Here is a 19,607-nt window from a genome sequence, read left to right as displayed (position 1 = left end):
TAAAGAATTGTACGAAACTGAAGAAACGTTAGGCATATGTTCCTGTGTCAATCCCGTTCCAGTTTTTATCCATTATTTAGAGCTGCATATTAAATGCACTTAAAAAACAGTGATAAGCTGCCAAGCTACAACAACAACATTAACATGAACATTATCATTGCTGAGAGGCTGCCAGAAAAAACAAATGATCCATCTGCCATAACAATCAACATTTAAAAACTAAACAAAATAAAACAAACCACCCAAAACACATTCAACTTTCTTCATGTGACTGTTTCTCTCACAGTAGTCCTTTGAATGAAAACCAGCAAAAGCAGCAGGAAAGTTGTTGAAAAATGCTGAATACATTAGTATAATCCTATCAGCCAGGGACACGAGAGTTCATATGCAATAAAGGAGGGAAACTGATGCTTAGAAACGCGCCGTCCCACGCCTGTTGAACTTTGACCCCAGTGTGGAGCGAGGCTGCTCTGGGAGGCTGAGCAGGTTCACCCAGGGATCCATCTGACAGGACCCTCTCCTCCCCCCCCTCTCCTTCCCCCTTCTCCTTCCCTCCTTCCTCTTCCCCCTTCCCTCTCCTCCCTCTCCTCCCCTCTTCTCGCTCCATCCCCCTATCCCTCCTCCCGTCTCCTACCCCTCTTCCCCCTCTCCTCTCCCTCCCCCCTTCTCCCCTGCCCTCCCCTCTCTCAGCTACCCTGTCCTCCCTCCCCAGGTCTCCAGCTCTCAGCTACTGTGTGGACCTACACAGTGTGTGTGTGTGTGCAGTACATCAGACTGTAATAACCTTGGTGCATGGAGGCTATTAGAACAACAACATCCCCAACAGTAACAAAGCACTACTAAAGGCTGCCGGCCATCACCCTTCACAACCCTTTTAGGAGCAAAACATTCCACTACAACCAACTATAACAGGATCGGCCATCGGAAACCATGGCAGGCAGATGAGGGTCAAGCTGCACAGTATTACTATTCTGTTTGTGCGTCTCTCTCCTGGACAGATCCCTGACATTTTTACCAACCTATCAAAATGGCTACCTCATAGAAACAGACGACATGTTAGCCGTTTTTAGTTTGTGCGACAACGGGCTGTTAGTCTGGCTGTGATCGTCTAGCTTCTGCGTCCAGCCCTCTAAATGGACAGCGAGCTGAATTATATGAGTATCTTGCAACACTTTAGATTAAGGTTACATTAATTACCTAAGGTGGAGAGTCAGGTGGCTGAGCGGTTAGGGAATCGGGCTAGTAATCTGAAGGTTGCCAGTTCGATTCCCGGCTGCGCCAAATGACGTTGTGTCCTTGGGCAAGGCACTTCACCCTACCTCGGGGGGAATGTCCCTGTACTTACTGTAAGTCGCTCTGGATAAGAGCGTCTGCTAAATGACTAAATGTAAACAAGAGGAGGTACAAGTTCTGGGGAAATTGTAGGGTGTGCTTGCTTACTTGTAGGGGTCCGTATTTAAATTACATTTTACAACTGATATTTCTGTATATTTTATATTAAAATACATAGCCTTCTTATTATTTATTAAGATTACATAGATTTAAAAGCATATTTTTTTCTGCTCATTTACAACTCAAAATACTAAGAGTGAAGAGTAGAATGAAATAGTCTTGTCATTTCCCCTGCAAGATGAATGGTGATCAGCAACCTCATAGTTGAATCAAAACGAATTTGGCAGACCGGTGTAAATATTGACCTAATCTCTATGATTTAAACGTCATTGTAAGTTTTTCCCTTCTCGTGATATTTTCAGGCATTTAGACTACTCATATTGCATTCATTCATTAATAAAGAACCCCCTTTGAAATGTATTTTAACAACAACGTTACCAGCAGTAGCTATCTCAGATGGAATCGCGATTCAAATAGTATCATCTGCTAACTGAAAATATGCCCCCAAAAACGTAAATAAGCTTGACATTTACTAAGGGGAAAATCACTCATTCATAAAAATGTCAGTGGTAGCGATCATTGTTAGTAACAAGGCAAAATGCGATATAGCCCTGCTGTGTGGAGAAGCTGCCCCGGTAAATTGTAGGCTACAACTACTACTAGACTGTCTTGGTAGCGATTGCGTTGGTTGAATTCGATTTAACGTTACTTCCGTTGTACGGTCTAGGCCGAAATGAATTATTTTCATGAACAGATTGAAGTTTAGGCTGTGGCAATGGAGTTCAGGTTATTAGTCACTAGTCAGATAGTTTCACCTATTGAAAGACTTTTGATTTACGGTAGGGTAGTGCCAAACATTATTGACTTCCACGTAGGCTACTGTAAACAGCTGTGGATATGTTTTTTTTAGCTACTAACAGTACAGTACAGCGTTGCAGTGAGCTACACTGGTTTGAAACCACAGGTAATGATAATTTCACCAACAAATCGTTTACTTGTAATCTAATGTCATAATAAATCCTACAACGAAAATGTATTTGTGAGGAATGTTTATTTTAACGATTGAAAACAGATGCATCATAGACCGCTGTAGTATGTGTTGCCCGGACAACAGAGGCTAATGTCATGATGCTAATGCTTCAGTGAAATAGTAGACTAATGTTTTCGAAAGTAGATGTAACTACTTCCTTATATCAGCTTATATTGTTTTTCATATCACAAAGTAAAATGAGTAAATAGTTATCACCCTGGCCTATTTGCTTGTGGCGTTTCTGCAGCTCCCTTGCAGTAAAGCAGTTAGCCTAGCTATCTCCCAGAAGTTAACGAGCTGCTAAACTAATGTTCTGCTAGAGGTAGTCACGCGATATTTCGTGACGTTGGTGACGTCAGTAGCGTCAGTGACTGTGGCTAGCAAGTTAGCCACCGTTAGCTTAACTTTTGCCACAAAAACTTAATTAAAACCTAAACCGTGCAACGGAACATAAATCCCAATAGAACCAACGCAATCGCGACCAAGACGAACCTTTTGACATCGACGTTGTCTATGTAGTCCAAATATTGACTGAGCCTTAGGGGCGCGAAAATAAACAATAATAATAATAATAATATATATGTGAGATAACAATGGTTTGTGCTTGCCGAAAGGCAAGCACACCCCAATTACCACGTAACTACATAGCAACACTTTACATGAAGGTTACACTACCCACCAATGGGCAAAGAAACCTTCATGTAAAGTGGTGCAGTAGTTAATGCAACCACAGTGTAAGGTGTTGCTAAGTAACTATATGGCAGTTAATGTAACCCTTGTGTGAAGTGTTGCTACATAACTACAAGGTAATGTAGCCCTAGTGTAAGGTGTTGCTATGCAGCTACAAGGTAATGTAGCCATAGTGTAAGGTGTTGCTACACAGCTACATGGTAATGTAGCCCTAGTGTAAGGTGTTGCTACGTATCTACAAGGTAATGTAGCCCTAGTGATAGGTGTTGCTACGTAGCTACAAGGTAATGTAGCCCTAGTGATAGGTGTTGCTACGTAGCTACAAGGTAATGTAGCACTAGTGTAAGGTGTTGCTACGTAGCTTCAAGGTAATGTAGCCCTAGTGTAAGGTGTTGCTACGTAGCTTCAAGGTAACGTAGCCCTAGTGTAAGGTGTTGCTACGCAGCTTCAAGGTAATGTAGCCCTTGTGTAAACCAGGAGACTGTACGCACTTCCCAGAAAGCTTGGCAAAAAGGAACTTTGCCTTCTCCTCTCTCTCTTTCTGTCTTTCCTCTTTTTCTCTCCTCTCTGTCTACCTCTGTCTGTCTCTATCCTCTCCATCCCCCTCTCTCTCTGTCTCTGTCTGTGTCTGTCTGTGTCTGTCTGTCTGTCTGTCTGTCTCTGTCTGTTTGTTTGTCTGTCTCTGTCTGTCTGTCTCTGTCTGTCTCTAATCTCTCCACCCCCCTCTCTCTCTGTCTCTAACCTCTCCATCCACCCCCCTCTCTCTCTGTTTCTCTCTGTCTGTCTCTGTCTCTAACCTCTCCACCCCCTCTCTCTGTCCTGTCTCTGTCTGTCTCTATCCTCTCCACCCCCCTCTGTCTGTCTCTAACCTCTCCACCCCCCTCTCTGTCTGTCTCTCTTTCTTCTCTCCCTCACACAACGTCCAGGGATCTCTGAGCTCACAGCTAGACTCATTCCCACTTTCTGCTCATTTGTAGATTCAGTTTGGACGTAGTTCTTGTGTTCTGTGGGGACAAGGGGAGGCACTGCTTTCCAAGCAGCTGCCCCCCCTCACCCCCCCCCCCCCCCCCCCTCCATTATGGAACAGGCCCAAGTCATGAAGCGAAGCCGCCAAAACCTTATTCCCCCTCCTAATTGAGCGTGCTAGGCTGCGTGGAGAAGTGGGGTTGTGGAGGGTGTGATGCTTTATGAAATGGTAAACACGGCAGAGCGACCGGAGGGAGCGCTCGCTCTGGTGTTGCTCCAGGAGCTAGTCACTGGGAGCGCGATGACTTAGGGCCCTGTGGATGCTCGTGTTTTCGATCGAGTTCAAAAATGTCTTGGTCTTCGTTGTGAAATGTGGGTTGGTGTTTGTCTGGAACAGCGTTGGGGACATGTTGGCTACGCCTGACCAGGACAGACTCAGGTGGAGATTAGTGACCTCTGGGTCATGTTCATGTTGGTGGGGGGAGCTGAGATGCTGAAAAAACAGCGTTTTTTGTGCATTAGGGTTAGTATAGCGTACTATTTATTGTTCTGTAATTTAGGAAGTTTTAGTGTTAGGGTTAGTATAGTAGTTTATTTATTGCTATCTGTATATTTAGGAAGTTTCGCTTATCTAAGCTCAGCATAGAGGTAATTTTGTTCCGTGTACTTATATGTTATGCCAGGTGCTTGCGTTGTCTTGTCTTAAGAATTTCAGTGCCCAGTCTAACCTTGTGTTGTTCTGTGCACCTGACAAATAAAAGACTTGAACTTCAACTTCAACTTCCAGGCTGGCTCTCCACAAGAGTTCCAAGCATCACTTTGCTTTGAGAAGGCTGCTCTTTGATTGAAGATATCTGGCCATGTAGAACAACACTTGACTGAGATTTATATAACAAAAGGACCCGTGCAGAAATCTGTGTGCACACAGTGAGTGTACACACACACACACACATACAGAGACAGACACACACACACACACACACACACAGACACAGACACACACACACACACACAGATAGACAGACATACGCACTTCCACTCACACGGACACTCAAAAAAAAAAGAGCAGCAAACATTAAAGGGAGTTCGGAGACTTGTCAGAAAAATGCCAAAGTCTTCAAACTCCTCTTTCAGGTAAAATAGTGTAACTCAGTCCCTGTTGCTTGCCTGTTCTGCAGAGGTATCTGCTAGGTGACCTTGGCTCCACCAACCTCGCTGTCACGCCCAATCAAATCCCCTCCGATCTGACTGGTGGAACGACGCGTACCAAGATGACCTCGCTCAGACCCAAATCTACTGCCAGAGTTATTGATATTTGCCCAACAATGAGTTGATTTCCTGCAGCAGACAGGAGCCAGAGATTAGAGAGGCAGAGAGACGCGTCACTGCTCCGAGGGCTTGGAAGGACAGTATCTCCCAGGCCAGTAGACGTGCTTCTTCATATCCTCCCAAAGATCTCTCAGAAGGGATCAACATGCTAAACTTCTGACGGTGGCGTACCCTGGCTCAGACGCGTCAAATCGAAACAGCGAAACGCCACCGGAAACCAAGTTGTCGAGGTTTCACCTGGAAAACTAGGAAGTGCGCCTGGCCACACAGCTCAGCGTACAGGGAGCGAGCCTGCTGGATGCACAGTGGAACGTCAGGGAGCGAGCCTGCTGGATGCACAGTGGAACATCAGGGAGCGAGCCTGCTGGATGCACAGTGGAACGTCAGCGCTTGGCCACACAGCTCAGCGTACAGGGAGCGAGCCTGCTGGATGCACAGTGGAACTTCAGCGCTTGGCCACACAGCTCAGCGTACAGGGAGCGAGCCTGCTGGATGCACAGTGGAACGTCAGCGCTTTGCCACACAGCTCAGCGTACAGGGAGCGAGCCTGCTGGATGCACAGTGGAACGTCAGCGCTTGGCCACACAGCTCAGCGTACAGGGAGCGAGCCTGCTGGATGCACAGTGGAACATCAGCGCCTGGCAATGGATCTTGATTAAATATTCACAATGGCTTCTATTCCCCAGGCGTGGGTGATTAGCAGGGTCAAGGAGGATACAGATGAGACAGAAGTGTTGTCACTCTGCTCCAGCGCCGCTGCTTCCTCCCGATTGGTCGGCGGTTGTTGATACAGAGCTCGGATTGGCTTAGCCCAGTAATGCATCTCGTTGAAAAGAAGTCCATGGCAAATGTGATGTCACCTTCGATATAGAGTGCGGTTGGACAGTTAGAGCTTAGAGTTTTGGCCACATGGACAATGACTTGCATCTCTCCTGTATTCTATTTTTGGAAGGGTAAGGGATGTGATTGTACAACCCATAGGATTGGATGTTGTTACAAAGTCCATAACTTTGGTACTGGGTGGTGACGAATCAGGTTGTAAACATCTGAGAGGCTACGGGTCGTTAGCTTAGCCTGGGACCACACCCCTCAACGGAGAACGATTAGCCTACGGTAGCATCACAAGCCTCACCTGTGTTCCGTCTCATTTACTCAGAGTTCTCTGTCTGGTCATTATGTTCCCTGCCAGATTGTGCCGGTAATTTCCCCTCAGCCTTTCCAGCGTTTAGTGTTTGATTCCTGGTCAGACCCCAGCATGTTTTTGACCCTGTCGTTTTTGGGTTCCGTGTTCAGTTCTGGAAACCTCTCCCTGTTTTGTGAGCCTGCGTGCTGTTTTTGAATCCGTTGTTGTTGCGTGTATTAAATCCTCCCTCTTTTCATCGGGCCCTGGCGTGCCACTGGGTCCACCCTGGCAATGACAAGGAGTCGTTTGGAAACACCCCTGTCCGTGTCTTTCATGTGTGAAAACACGCTCTGAACCCAACCAGAACCGCCGCACACAACGAGACACTTTCAGGCAGATTCAAGACATCACAGTGGTGGAGGTTACAATTCATTTAATAAATGAAAGTAATAAATCATGTAGAGGAAACAGCTCAATCTGACTCTTTTACAGTGAGAGAGAGAGAGAGAGAGAGAGATAGAGATAGAGAGGACACCATAGAAGGAGTAGAAGTCTGAATTATTTCTGGAGCTTCTTATCACAAGTAATAACCCAGTGACAGGCAAATAGATGGGGAGCATCATGGTGTAGATGGGAGATAAAGGCTTCGAAAGAAACTAGAAACCCCAGGAGTAGATGGCCTCTTCTCTCCACGGAGAGAATATAATTAATCTCATACCAGGTTATTGCGTTTTAATGACATGAGACAGTTTTCCTGACCACTTGTACTTATGACCAGTTTATATTAAAGAGACAGTCAGACGTTAATCTTACAGGCTGGCAAAAGAGGTCATACAACTGAACAATTAAAGTGCTAATTTGCGATGCTATGCAAGCTAATTCACCAAGTGACTATCAATTCATTTAACTTCATTTATCCTGAAGGATATTTGAATATAGCGCTGGGTCACCGTACACTTTTATGCTCATTTGTTGTAATTATTATTATTATGTTAATACTGAACACATAAGTAAACTATATTTTGACTAATATGTGATTTTAATTATGGTGCCTCAACTTCAAAACCTGTTATCCTGATGACAGGTTGCTGTGGGCCTTTCTGAGGCAGACGAGATGCCAGCTGTGGATGAGGTTATGAGGAGGGGAGGGGAGCTGTGACAGGAGAGAGGAGGGGGGAGGGATAGGTGAGAGAAGAGAAGAGGAATAGGGGACTGATAGGGGAGAGAGGAGGAGAGGAATGTGGAGGGGAGGAGAGGGAGGAGAGGAGAGGGAGGAGAGGAGGACTGTGGAGGAGAGGACGAGGAGAGAGGGGAGGAGAGGGAGGAGATGGAGGACTGTGGAGGAGAGGAAGAAGAGAGAGAGGGGAGGAGAGGGAGGAGAGGACCGTGGAGGAGAGGAAAAGGAGAGAAAGAGGAGGAGAGGGAGGAGATGGAGGAGAGAGGAGGAGAGGGACAGAGGGAGGACAGGAGAGGGAAGAAGAGAGACGAGAGGAGTGAAGGGAGGAAATAGGGGGAAAAAACTGAAGAGAAGAAATGATGAGCGACATGACAGCAACCGCTAAACAGACGAAAGAGAGTTTCACACAGAGACTGAAGGGTATACAGCTGTCTCTTTGATATGGACTCGTCTTTTATTGCTTTCTTTCTCTCCACCTGCCCCCCACCCCACCCCACCCCCCGCCTCCTACCGACAGTAAGGATCTGCTATCTCACCGGCATGCATCTCGGCTCCCCTTTGCTCACTGTCTAATTGTGCCGTTCTTCCCGTTCGATACAAAGAACAATAAACAAAGCAAACAAATGTAGTCACGAGTAGAGAAAAGACGAGACCATCAGACAGTTTCCAGCATCAAATAAATGTGCGAGGACGCAGAGCATGAGGGGGGTGACGGACCGGTGGGTGTTTGGTGTGTTCTCACGGCGGTCTGGGATGGAGAAGCAGATAAGGGCGTAATTAGCAGGCCTGAGCTGAGCTGAGACTACGCCATCCTGGAAGAACAAACTCTCAACAGTGGCACGAAGCAAGAAAAACACATCGAATCAACACCAACAAACAACATCTGTCTGGGTCTCACAGATGCAAACCATGAGATGACTTCACCGTTCAGAATGACTGTGTGCTATGTATGACGTGCTGTTGACTTGCCAATCAAATAAACTAGGCTATGAGGCTAATTGATGCTTTTGGGCTGTGACAATACGTGTCACAAGCCCATCGACCTCTCTCACTCCCCGGCAGATAGGTGTGGAGCTAATGTGTTTACACAGGAGTCCGAACAGGCCACGCATGTTGATAAGCAGAGACACTGTTTCCCAGAAAACAGCATGATGTCCTGAACCAGTGATGAAGGCTTTCTGGGGAGTGAATGATGGGGGGGGGTGGATCTCCAGTCAGAGACATGTAACATTGTCTGAGTCCATTTGAGCTGGCAGTTAGCTCGAGAAGAGCATGCAACGCCAAACTCTGACACAGTGTTGCCTAGCAACGTTAGACTTCTCTGCATAAAGGTTCCTTCAATTGAATTAGGTGTAACAGAGAGGGAGATTGTACCAGGGGAATAGGGGGGGGGGGGGGAATTGAGGAGGGAACATTACTTTTCACATGGGTTTAGCGTTTCCTGTCGATATACATGGCTCCCTGTCAGACAAACGCTAATATTCAACATATCAGCTGTGGACACGAGTCATCCGTACGGACGTGATTGGTAGATACAACGCAGGACTCAGCTCAGGACGACAGCGTGGTTCTGGATGAAATATAAAGCTCACCCTGTCGGTGACGTCTTTTCCTCCGCCGCCAGAGAGACCGTCAGAGAGACGGCTGCTGCCGCCGCGTCCACAGAAACAAGTCAGGAAACCGGTAAAGGAACCCACCGTCTCTGGCCGGGCTGAGACAGCAGAAGCCAGGTCTGTCCGAGGAGGACGAGGCGATGACGCCCCTGGACGCAGCTCAGCCGAGTCACCTTGTTGCAGAAGCGTCTTTTCAGGTTCGCATTTGCATTACCGGGCCGTCTACCGCGTCAATGCAGGGGACACATTCCCAATATCTAAACCCTGCTGGGGATCAATGGCTGTAGCCCTGACGCGCGCACGCACACACTTAATTCAAGGTCTTTATTCATTGTAAGGAACACGAGTGTTTCTGTATGGGCACCATTCCAGAGGAACGGCAGATCATATGTTTCTCGTTGGAGTACGCAAACTTTTGAGTCCCTCTCCCTTTCTAATCACAGCAGTGTGAATGATATCATAGTAATGGGAAACAGGGAGGCGTCACTATTAGACAGTTAGTTGGCAACATCCTCTTGAGAAACAAAATTATATATGAGGCTTTGCGTATTTCGTACTCTTAGAAGAGAGAACTGAAGCTGTGGCTTATAGGCAACCTTGGAATAAGGAAGGAGGAAGTGATTGACACATGAAGAGGCATAAGACATAAAAGAAAATAAAGTAAGACATACTAGACGTAAATCATAAAGGGAGAGGAAATACAAGATTTAAACATAGACTCTACAGGGAGAGAAAGTCAGACATACAGGAAGAGGAAGTCAGACATACAGGAAGAGGAAGTCAGACATTCAAGAAGAGGAAGTCAGACATACAGGAAGAGGAAGTCAGACATTCAGGAAGAGGAAGTCTGACATACAGGAAGAGGAAGTCAGACATACAGGAAGAGGAAGTCAGACATTCAGGAAGAGGAAGTCAGACATACAGGAAGAGGAAGTCAGAAAAAACAGGAAGAGCAAGTGCTGTGTTTCCTACCGTACTGTGACAGGGATGAACCTGTTGATGTTGATGCTCTGGTCCGTGGCCACATTAAGAACGCGAGCACCGCTACATCCCAGTCTGGCCACCAGGCGGCCATCTTGTAGGAACACGTGGAGGAAGCGGTCTCCGAGGTTCTGTTCCTGCGCTGGAAGACAGGAGGAGGAGGGGACCATGTGACCAGGTGTTGGCCTGCCAGTGTCAGATGGAAGAACTGGAAGTCTACAGTCCAGTGAGCATGTTTTTTAAGTCATCCTTGAAGTATCACACCCCCAGAAGTCTCTTCACACTAAGGAAAGATGATAAAAGGCTTCTTCCTCCCATTTCAAAAGGCAAAATGTGTGACATTATAGGGTCTCCATCTCAAAGTAATCGTAGCCTTTTTCACATCCAAATCTTTGAAATATAAAGCTGAGGAAAGGGAATATATTCGTTTTAACTTGCGAAGGTAAGACTTCATATTCTTTAATATATTCCTTATGAGCCGGAGTCCTGGGGAGAAGTCCCTGATCCTTTGGCATTGCTGCTGTAATGTTGCTAGCATCATTCAGGGGACGTTTACCTTCTGTAGGAACCTCATCTTTACTGCTGTAATAAAGAGCACAGAAAACTATCAAGTAGTGAGGTTTCCCCTAACCACTCCCCTGAAGGACGCTGTGTCGGGTCTGATGCCTGCGGAACTGTGGAACTGCCATTAGGAGCTGCGGGGGGGGGCATGGTTAGTGCCCATTTATGGAACACCAAACAGACGCTTCAGAAGCTCGATGGGAGAAAACATCTGGATCTACGGAGGAGGAGGAGGAATTATGTCCGTCTTCCTCAAGACAACTAAACAAAGAAAGTGTGCCACATGCAGAACTGTTGAACTAGCTTTCCAAGCATTGCCATCACCAAGCTACGATGCGTTGACCTCACCGGAGAAGCGCAGTGACAAACCCGGCCTTTACCCTCCCCCTGGCTGCAACCTAACCTCATGAAACGCGCCGTGTCACTCGTTGTGTGGCCAAATGACCGTGTCCGGTAACATGTGATCGTCCTGTCTGAGCTCGTGCCCTGCTCGTTGTGACAGAATACTTCCTCCTCCGTATCGCTCAGAGATCTGTCTGTGTTCATTTAGCCTAATGACGTCAGGATGCTACTCGCCGTGCATATTCACAGCCCACGCCGACCCACGGCTGAGCGATGACAGGCTGCTCGGCTTTCCACCCCTGATTCTCTCATCTCACCTCCGTCCGCTGACGAGAGGTATGAGCCCACTGGATCACAGGGTTTTAGTGAGGTCATGAAAAATAACGAAGCGAATTACTGGCCGATTGTTTTCACTGCGAGGACCTTTCATGTTCTTTGTGATTTACTGTAATATATTCACAGGACTCTGGAGTGGGGAATGAACGACATGACCATTAGAACTAATGCAGTGTCAGTGCTCGCTAATTAGCTAGCATGTTTGCGGACGGACGTGACACAAAACACGAACCGTGTCTTGTGAGGGAAACTCGTTTATGGAGGCCTGTGTACGATTACCATGCTTCTCATTAAAATACAGCACAGAACAGCATCCAGTACTAGCCAACAGCACGTGCCCAGTACAGCACACAGCTGACAGCAGGGCTGTTCTACATGGCTCGGAGTGCTGTGCGCTCTGGGCTAATCATATGCTACCTATCGTTCAACCTGGGAAAGGATAACGACGTAAGAACAAACAGGGACTTTGCGTGTCGTGCCAACCACCCCACACCACCCCACCCAGAAGTGTCCCCTAAGTTCGCCCTGCACCAGCATCATGGCTGCCGGTCTGCCATGGAGCATCCATCCCAGCGGTGGATACGTCTGTTCCTTGGCTTCCAGCTCCAGCAGCAATAACGTGAGGGAGGGAAAGCCATTGCACGCGCTAAACTGGCTTAGCTATTTAAAGCCCTTTTGTTTTCCTTCCAGGGCCATTGTTTCCTAGTGTGCCGTGACATATTTGGGGAGTGATTATGCAACTGTTAGGATCGACGCACCTCTCCGTTCCTTCTTTCTCTTTTTCTTTCTTTCTTCCTCTGCGAGGAAATGACGAATTACTCCTGGCTTTCCCCATGGCCCTGTTAGCCTGCACCGAGACTAACAGAGCGTTCCCGCTTTTGTCAGTGCCTGTCACCTGTTTTCCCCCCCCCTTCCCTTCCATTTCTCCCTCCCTCAGTCTCCTTTCTCTTTATCTTGCTTTCACTTGCTTTTCACCTCTCTCCCTCTCTCTCCCTCTCTTTCTCCCTCTGTCTCTCTCTCCTTCAGTTTCGCTCTCTCCATCCCCCCTTCCCTCCCCCCTCTCCCAGGCTGACAGCGGAGGCCCAGAGGGAGTGTCATGGTGGGCTCTGGGAGGCGGGGAGTGTGGTGGGGGGGGGGGGGGGGGGCTGGTGGGTGAGGGCCGGGTCAACCCAGGAGATTCTATGCATCTTGATGCACGTCTCTGGTTTCTCTTCTGATTAACTTTGTCTGTTTGATCTCTGGAGTTTTCTTTCCCAGTTCCTACCCTCTGAAGTGAGAACACAGCCTCGCTTCATGCCAGGGAAACAGAGGCAGATAAAACACTCCGTAGGCTCTACTCAATAGAAGCTCTGTTTGTCTGAAGCTCAAAAAAAGACGAGACTCTCTCTCTGTCTCACTCTCTGTCTCTCCCTCTCTCTCTGTCTCTCCCTCTCTCTCTCTCCTCTCTCTCTCTCTCTCTCTCTCTCTCTCTCTCTCTCTCTCTCTCTCTCCTCTCTCCCTTCTCTCTCTCATCTCTTTCTCTCCCTCTACCCCTCTCTCTGCGTTGGGGGTTTGGTGGAGCAGCAGGAGAGATGTATGTAAGGTAGGATAAGGTAGGTCAGAATGTACTGGCATTCTTACCATACATATCAAGGGTTCGGTAAACAGCCAGGTCCTCTGAATGACTTTATCTGACATTGTTGACTGGGGCTGGAAGAGCATCAAATATGAATTAACATGTAAATTCACCTTCATCTGCGCAAGCTGATGAAGAGGTATGGAGGGAGGGGAGGTGACGGTAGGGAAGAGTGAAAAAAAAATGACAGGCTAGTATGTTGTCAGAGCAAGCTTGTTGTCATTCAATTTGTTTCCCCTTCCTGCTAATCTATAAAGGGAATTCATGAGGGCTCCGACAGGCCGCGGCATGAGATAAACACCGTCAGATGGCGTGTGGCAGGTGAGACATGCAGGTAGCTCATTTGACAGCCTGGAGGTCGGGCCATTTAGCGAGCTCTCAGATCAACAGCCATCCCAGTCACTTTTAAACCCTCATAACTCTCTTTACCAGCACCACTCGCTGCTCCCAGCCACCGTCCCACCATTCCCACACCCACCCACCCTCCATTCCCACACCCTCATCCCCCTATTCACTCACCACCCCACAGCCCCCACCCAACCCATTAAGATTTAAACACTTCTAATTTGTCCCAGGAGGGTTTACACATTGGATTCCTGAAACCTTGTGCATGGGGGTAGCACAGGCATGATGGAGCTTCCCTGATCTCAGTCAAGTGGGGACCCAGAAATACGCCTGCATTTCATCACTGCAGTGGAAGTACACCTGCTGAACCAAGTCTGGAGCTCTGTCTACCGGGAACACAAACCCCCAACTTTTAAATCTGCCCGTGTGCACGACTGGAAAACAAACCTTCCATTTAAATGATGAATGAGAAGACTGATGAAAAAAGCACTCAGTTTCTCTGGTAAAGTTTGTTTTGTGGGCGGATTGTTGTGGGGGGGGGGGGGGGGGGGGGGGGGGTTGGATTGGTGTCACCCAGCCCCCCTCTCCAGTACAGGGCCTGGGTGCCCCCCAGCTCCCCTCTCCAGTACAGGGCCTGGGTATAGCCCCCTAGCCCCCCTCTCCAGTACAGGGCCTGAGTATAGCCCCCTAGCCCCCCTCTCCAGTACAGGGCCTGAGTATAGCCCCCCAATCCCCCTCTCCAGTACAGGGCCTGAGTATAGCCCCCCAGCTCCCCTCTCCAGTACAGGGCCTGGGTATAGCCCCCTAGCCCCCCTCTCCAGTACAGGGCCTGGGTATAGCCCCCTAGCCCCCCTCTCCAGTACAGGGCCTGGGTATAGCCCCCCAGCTCCCCTCTCCAGTACAGGGCCTGGGTATAGCCCCCTAGCCCCCCTCTCCAGTACAGGGCCTGGGTATAGCCCCCCAGCTCCCCTCTCCAGTACAGGGCCTGGGTATAGCCCCCCAGCTCCCCTCTCCAGTACAGGGCCTGGGTATAGCCCCCTAGCCCCCCTCTCCAGTACAGGGCCTGGGTATAGCCCCCCAGCTCCCCTCTCCAGTACAGGGCCTGGGTATAGCCCCCCAGCTCCCCTCTCCAGTACAGGGCCTGGGTATAGCCCCCCAGCTCCCCTCTCCAGTACAGGGCCTGGGTATAGCCCCCTAGCCCCCCTCTCCAGTACAGGGCCTGGGTATAGCCCCCCAGCTCCCCTCTCCAGTACAGGGCCTGGGTATAGCCCCCTAGCCCCCCTCTCCAGTACAGGGCCTGAGTATAGCCCCCCAATCCCCCTCTCCAGTACAGGGCCTGAGTATAGCCCCCCAGCTCCCCTCTCCAGTACAGGGCCTGGGTATAGCCCCCTAGCCCCCCTCTCCAGTACAGGGCCTGGGTATAGCCCCCTAGCCCCCCTCTCCAGTACAGGGCCTGGGTATAGCCCCCCAGCTCCCCTCTCCAGTACAGGGCCTGGGTATAGCCCCCTAGCCCCCCTCTCCAGTACAGGGCCTGGGTATAGCCCCCCAGCTCCCCTCTCCAGTACAGGGCCTGGGTATAGCCCCCCAGCTCCCCTCTCCAGTACAGGGCCTGGGTATAGCCCCCTAGCCCCCCTCTCCAGTACAGGGCCTGGGTATAGCCCCCCAGCTCCCCTCTCCAGTACAGGGCCTGGGTATAGCCCCCCAGCTCCCCTCTCCAGTACAGGGCCTGGGTATAGCCCCCCAGCTCCCCTCTCCAGTACAGGGCCTGGGTATAGCCCCCCAGCTCCCCTCTCCAGTACAGGGCCTGGGTATGGCCCCCCAGCCCCCCTCTCCAGTACAGGGCCTGGGTATAGCCCCGCCAGCCTCTCTTCAGAGAGCGGGCTGGATGCTAACACGCTGTTCAGGCTCATAGATTTCCAGACAATAATGACAACACCAATTAGAATGCCCTCCTAACACCACACCCACGGCATCCAAACCCAGCTATCAAATCATCCAAACACTATAGACCAAACTAATTTGTGCATGCACAAGAAAAAGTAGGCGTAGCAATAGGTGGTTGAAAGTGGTGATGAAAACTTGAAGATGATTTCCTGAAGACCATTATGCAGCCTGTCGAGTGACCATGGGAGAGGTGCAGGGAAAAATGACAGTAAATGAAACCGTGGTTCGTCTGATTGCATTAGAATTGAAAATCTTGCCGCTTCCATGCTGCCTGCTCTCACGAGCTAATGGAACACATCTTATCCAGCGGCTCAAACATATCAGACACAGGGCAAAGAAGCGGCAACAAACAACCGTCACTTACGCAGGACACATCATCGACAAATGTACAAATCCCACAAATCTAGCCCAGCAAACCCATCCCGTTCTACGGCAGACATTAAACTGCCCTACGACAACGTATAACACTTTCAAGACGTGTGAAGTGAGACATGGTGGGGCTGACGACCAGCACACAGAGTAGGCCATAATGGTGGCCAAGCCTGGTTGAGGTTCAGGTAGGGCTGCTGGCTGTCTTTATGCTTGCATGGCAGTGCCACTGCTCCCTGGCCCTGCAGGGGACGGCAGTGACACTGAACACAGGCGCTGTCCAGAGCGTAGCTCCTCGCTGACACACTCTGCCCTGCTCCCTCTGTACATGATGGCTTGCAGACGTAGCCGTAGTTCTGAGGTACAACGAGCCTTCAGATTGCCGTGCTCATTTCCAATAACAGTCACATCAGACGTGTTAGTCTGAGACAAACACGTCCCATCTGGCCCCGGATCCAGAAGATGTTAACAGGATCAACCGGAACAGCTCTACAGTTAATACACCCGGGGAAAAAAATGTATTTGTCAAAAACTACTGTTTTCCGTTACATTTTCACTCAGTTCAGCTTTGTTACACACGTAACCTTTCTTAACGCCATTCCTCATATTAAACACCAGCGCTCCGTCACTGAAAATGAACAAGCACTGCAGGCTGGGGTCTACAGCGTTTTTAGCTTCAAGAAAAAGACTTCTGAGACTATTAAACTGCCGAAACCATGGTCACTCACAGCCAGCAGAGAGTATGGAACATCCGGTCTAGCGTGCTAGAAAACACCCTTATTTAAGGATCATGACCTCATCAGCCCGGCATTCAGAGTCTCCTTTGTAGGTTTCCATGGTGAGGATTAGAGTTTATGTCTAAACAAAAGAAGCATCTGACTGAGGTGGTTTGCGGTACCAGTTCTGTAGCCAGCTCTGTAAATCTCTGAAGCTAACTGGAGATCTCCCCTAACCGGTGGCTCCTTAATGTACCCTGCTAACTGGAGCTCCTTAATGTACCCTGCTAACTAGAGCATCTTAATGTACCCTGCTAACTAGAGCATCTTAATGTACCCTGCTAACTAGAGCATCTTAATGTACCCTGCTAACTGGAGCTCCTTAATGTACCCTGCTAACTGGAGCTTGTTAATGTACCCTGCTAACTGGAGCTCGTTAATGTACCCTGCTAACTAGAGCATCTTAATGTACCTTACTAACTGGAGCTTGTTAATGTACCCTGCTAACTAGAGCATCTTAATGTACCCTGCTAACTGGAGCTCCTTAATGTACCCTGCTAACTGGAGCTTGTTAATGTACCCTGCTAACTGGAGCTCCTTAATGTACCCTGCTAACTGGAGCATCTTAATGTACCCTGCTAACTGGAGTTCCTTAATGTACCCTGCTAACTAGAGCATCTTAATGTACCCTGCTAACTGGAGCTTGTTAATGTACCCTGCTAACTGGAGCTCCGTAATGTACCCTGCTAACTGGAGCTCTTTAATGTACCCTGCTAACTGGAGCTCCTTAATGTACCCTGCTAACTGGAGCTTGTTAATGTACCCTGCTAACTGACTAATTAATTGACCTGGGTTGATCGATGTAATTGCGAAACATTTCCCTAAGTGTTTTTTCAAACTATTTGTATACTTTCCATATTCATAACTCATAACGTGATAATACTACTACTACTACTAATAATAATAATAATGACAATAATAATAAATAAAAATACTTAGATGTTCATTTTCAATTAATTATGAGAAAATGTACAGAATGGTTGGGCAAAAATGTATTATTGTTGCAGTCAAAAGCAGTGTCCCTAGACAGTAGAATTATGTGATAAAGTAATGTGGTTAAATACTTTTCATTTGATAAACATATAGTAAAACATGGCCTCCCAGTTGTGGTCCATAGTTGGCATTTCAAAACTGCAAGGTAGACGTTGTTGAGGTGGTAAATGCAGTGATGAATTAATTCCTCTACTACATACAGCAATGCCTCCACTACCATGACACACTGAGTCCAGTCCGAGTGTACTGTACTCACTGTAGAGGAGGGAGCCCTGAGTGTGTACTCACTGTAGAGGAGGGAGCCCGGAGTGTGTACTTTACTCACTGTAGAGGAGGGAGCCCTGGGTGGCTCCAGTCTTCACGGCCAGCGAGAGGGTCACGGCGGCCGTCTTGATGGAGGGAGCAGGATAAGCGCTGGAGCCAGAGGAGCTGGCCGCCCCGGGGGTCGTGTGATGGCCGGGGGCCAGGGCCCGCTGGAGCAGAGACCCCGGGGGAGGCACCTCCAGATAAGACGAGCCGTTGAAGAAGGGGAGGAAGATGGCGGCGTCTGCAAACAGGGAGGAGGAGTTCAGTACTGTGAGATTGGAGAACACGCGGTGTTCGTTCGTCTGCAGCCTTGGCTTAGTCTCCTGAGTGTGTGTGTGTGAGCGCAGGTAGGTGTGTGTGTGGTGGCATGTCCATGTCCCCCAGTCTGACAGTGTGTGAGGAGAAGGTTGCAGTCAGCAGGGCCCTGTCAGGTCCGGGAGCTGTCGTCTCATCTCCCTGAGGGGGGTGGGGGCCTCCCAGGTCACACGCTCCACCAGCCTGTTATGATCTGCTGGCCTTTACACAAAGGACAGCAGGCTCCAGGTGTACAGCAGGACAGGAGACGAGATGAAAGGAGGACGAGAGAGGAGAGCGCAGAAGTTTGAATGTCACCATCTTTACTGTGCACATTTTTGTTTTGTTCTTGTTGAATGATCGTCTCCAGCCTCTGGTCAGCACTTCTCTGCATAACCCGACCATCTCTGGATCCCTCATTATCTTGCTCCCTCCAATGTTTCGTCCATTGACTTTGTTTGTTGTTGTCATTTCAGGGATGACAAGGACTGAGATCGAATGTCACCTCGTTTGACAAATAAATAAAAAACAATAAATAAATCATTCAAAGTCGTCATTTATCACAGGCAGCCCTTGTTCTGCTTCTCCTCATGTACCAAACGGAGAGCTTTGGGAAGCACGACGCTCCCTTGTTTCTGTGTCATGTGCTTTCAGTCAAGGGCGTTATTAATCATTGCTGAAAAGACTGGGGAACAAACAGAAGTTAGAACGTTGGCGCAGAATGTAAACTATGATAAACGACTACACAAACGGAACATAAATATACGTTTGTCCCGATATACCCACCAATAAGGCAGAATGAAGACAACCAGACTGTAATGGAAGTACAAATGTCAGCGTATATTTTCGAATTGCCATTTGAAATAGTTGTGAGAAAAAAACACGTTGATTGAGTTTTTTTTTTTTTTTTACCTTTCTTTTAATTTGTATGCATCATTTCTCCTTTCCCAGAAAAAAAAAAAAAACATATGCCAAGGGCTGTGTGATAGGTCGTAATGCAGCATAGCTAGCAGCTATTGGATTAAGTGTTTGGTATTGTAGCTAGAAGTGCTGACCAACCCCTTAAGACAACCACCGCCTGTTTAATGATGGGCTTTCCTGTGATGTCGTGACTGATAGCGAGCAGGTCGGATTCATTTCCTGCTCCAGTGCTCTGCCATCGCACGCCTCACCTTCCCCCTGGGCCCGTCCATTTACTCCCTGGCTAATTCTCGTGATCACTTAGCTTTCAATTTAACGCTCACATACTCAACAGAGTTTCTTTGACAGGGTCCCGACCCACTGTGTCTTCCCTGAGAAGACCATTTATCAAACAATAATGGTTTACACAGGGCTGGCTGGGCATGGCTGAACACTAACTGGGCCTGATCTGGTCTGCATGAGGGCACACCGTGGCCAGACGGCCTGATAGCTGAAGTCCACATG

General features: G+C 48.6%; 1 protein-coding gene across 1 annotated transcript in view; it reads right to left on the bottom strand.

The window, feature by feature from the left end:
- The window catches only part of eys (eyes shut homolog), a 165,100-nt gene that overhangs the window by 29,349 nt on the left and 116,144 nt on the right, over positions 1-19,607 (bottom strand). Inside the window, exons 40-41 of the mRNA XM_047029299.1 lie at positions 17,908-18,129; positions 10,293-10,443 (exon numbers count right to left, since the gene is read on the bottom strand). Of these exons, the coding sequence (XP_046885255.1) occupies positions 10,293-10,443; positions 17,908-18,129 (373 nt within the window). The remainder of the gene's footprint in view (positions 1-10,292; positions 10,444-17,907; positions 18,130-19,607) is intronic.

This window comes from Hypomesus transpacificus, chromosome 11 (assembly GCF_021917145.1).
Source record: "Hypomesus transpacificus isolate Combined female chromosome 11, fHypTra1, whole genome shotgun sequence".
Taxonomy (NCBI): domain Eukaryota; kingdom Metazoa; phylum Chordata; class Actinopteri; order Osmeriformes; family Osmeridae; genus Hypomesus; species Hypomesus transpacificus.
This window is presented reverse-complemented; position numbering and strand designations above follow the sequence as displayed.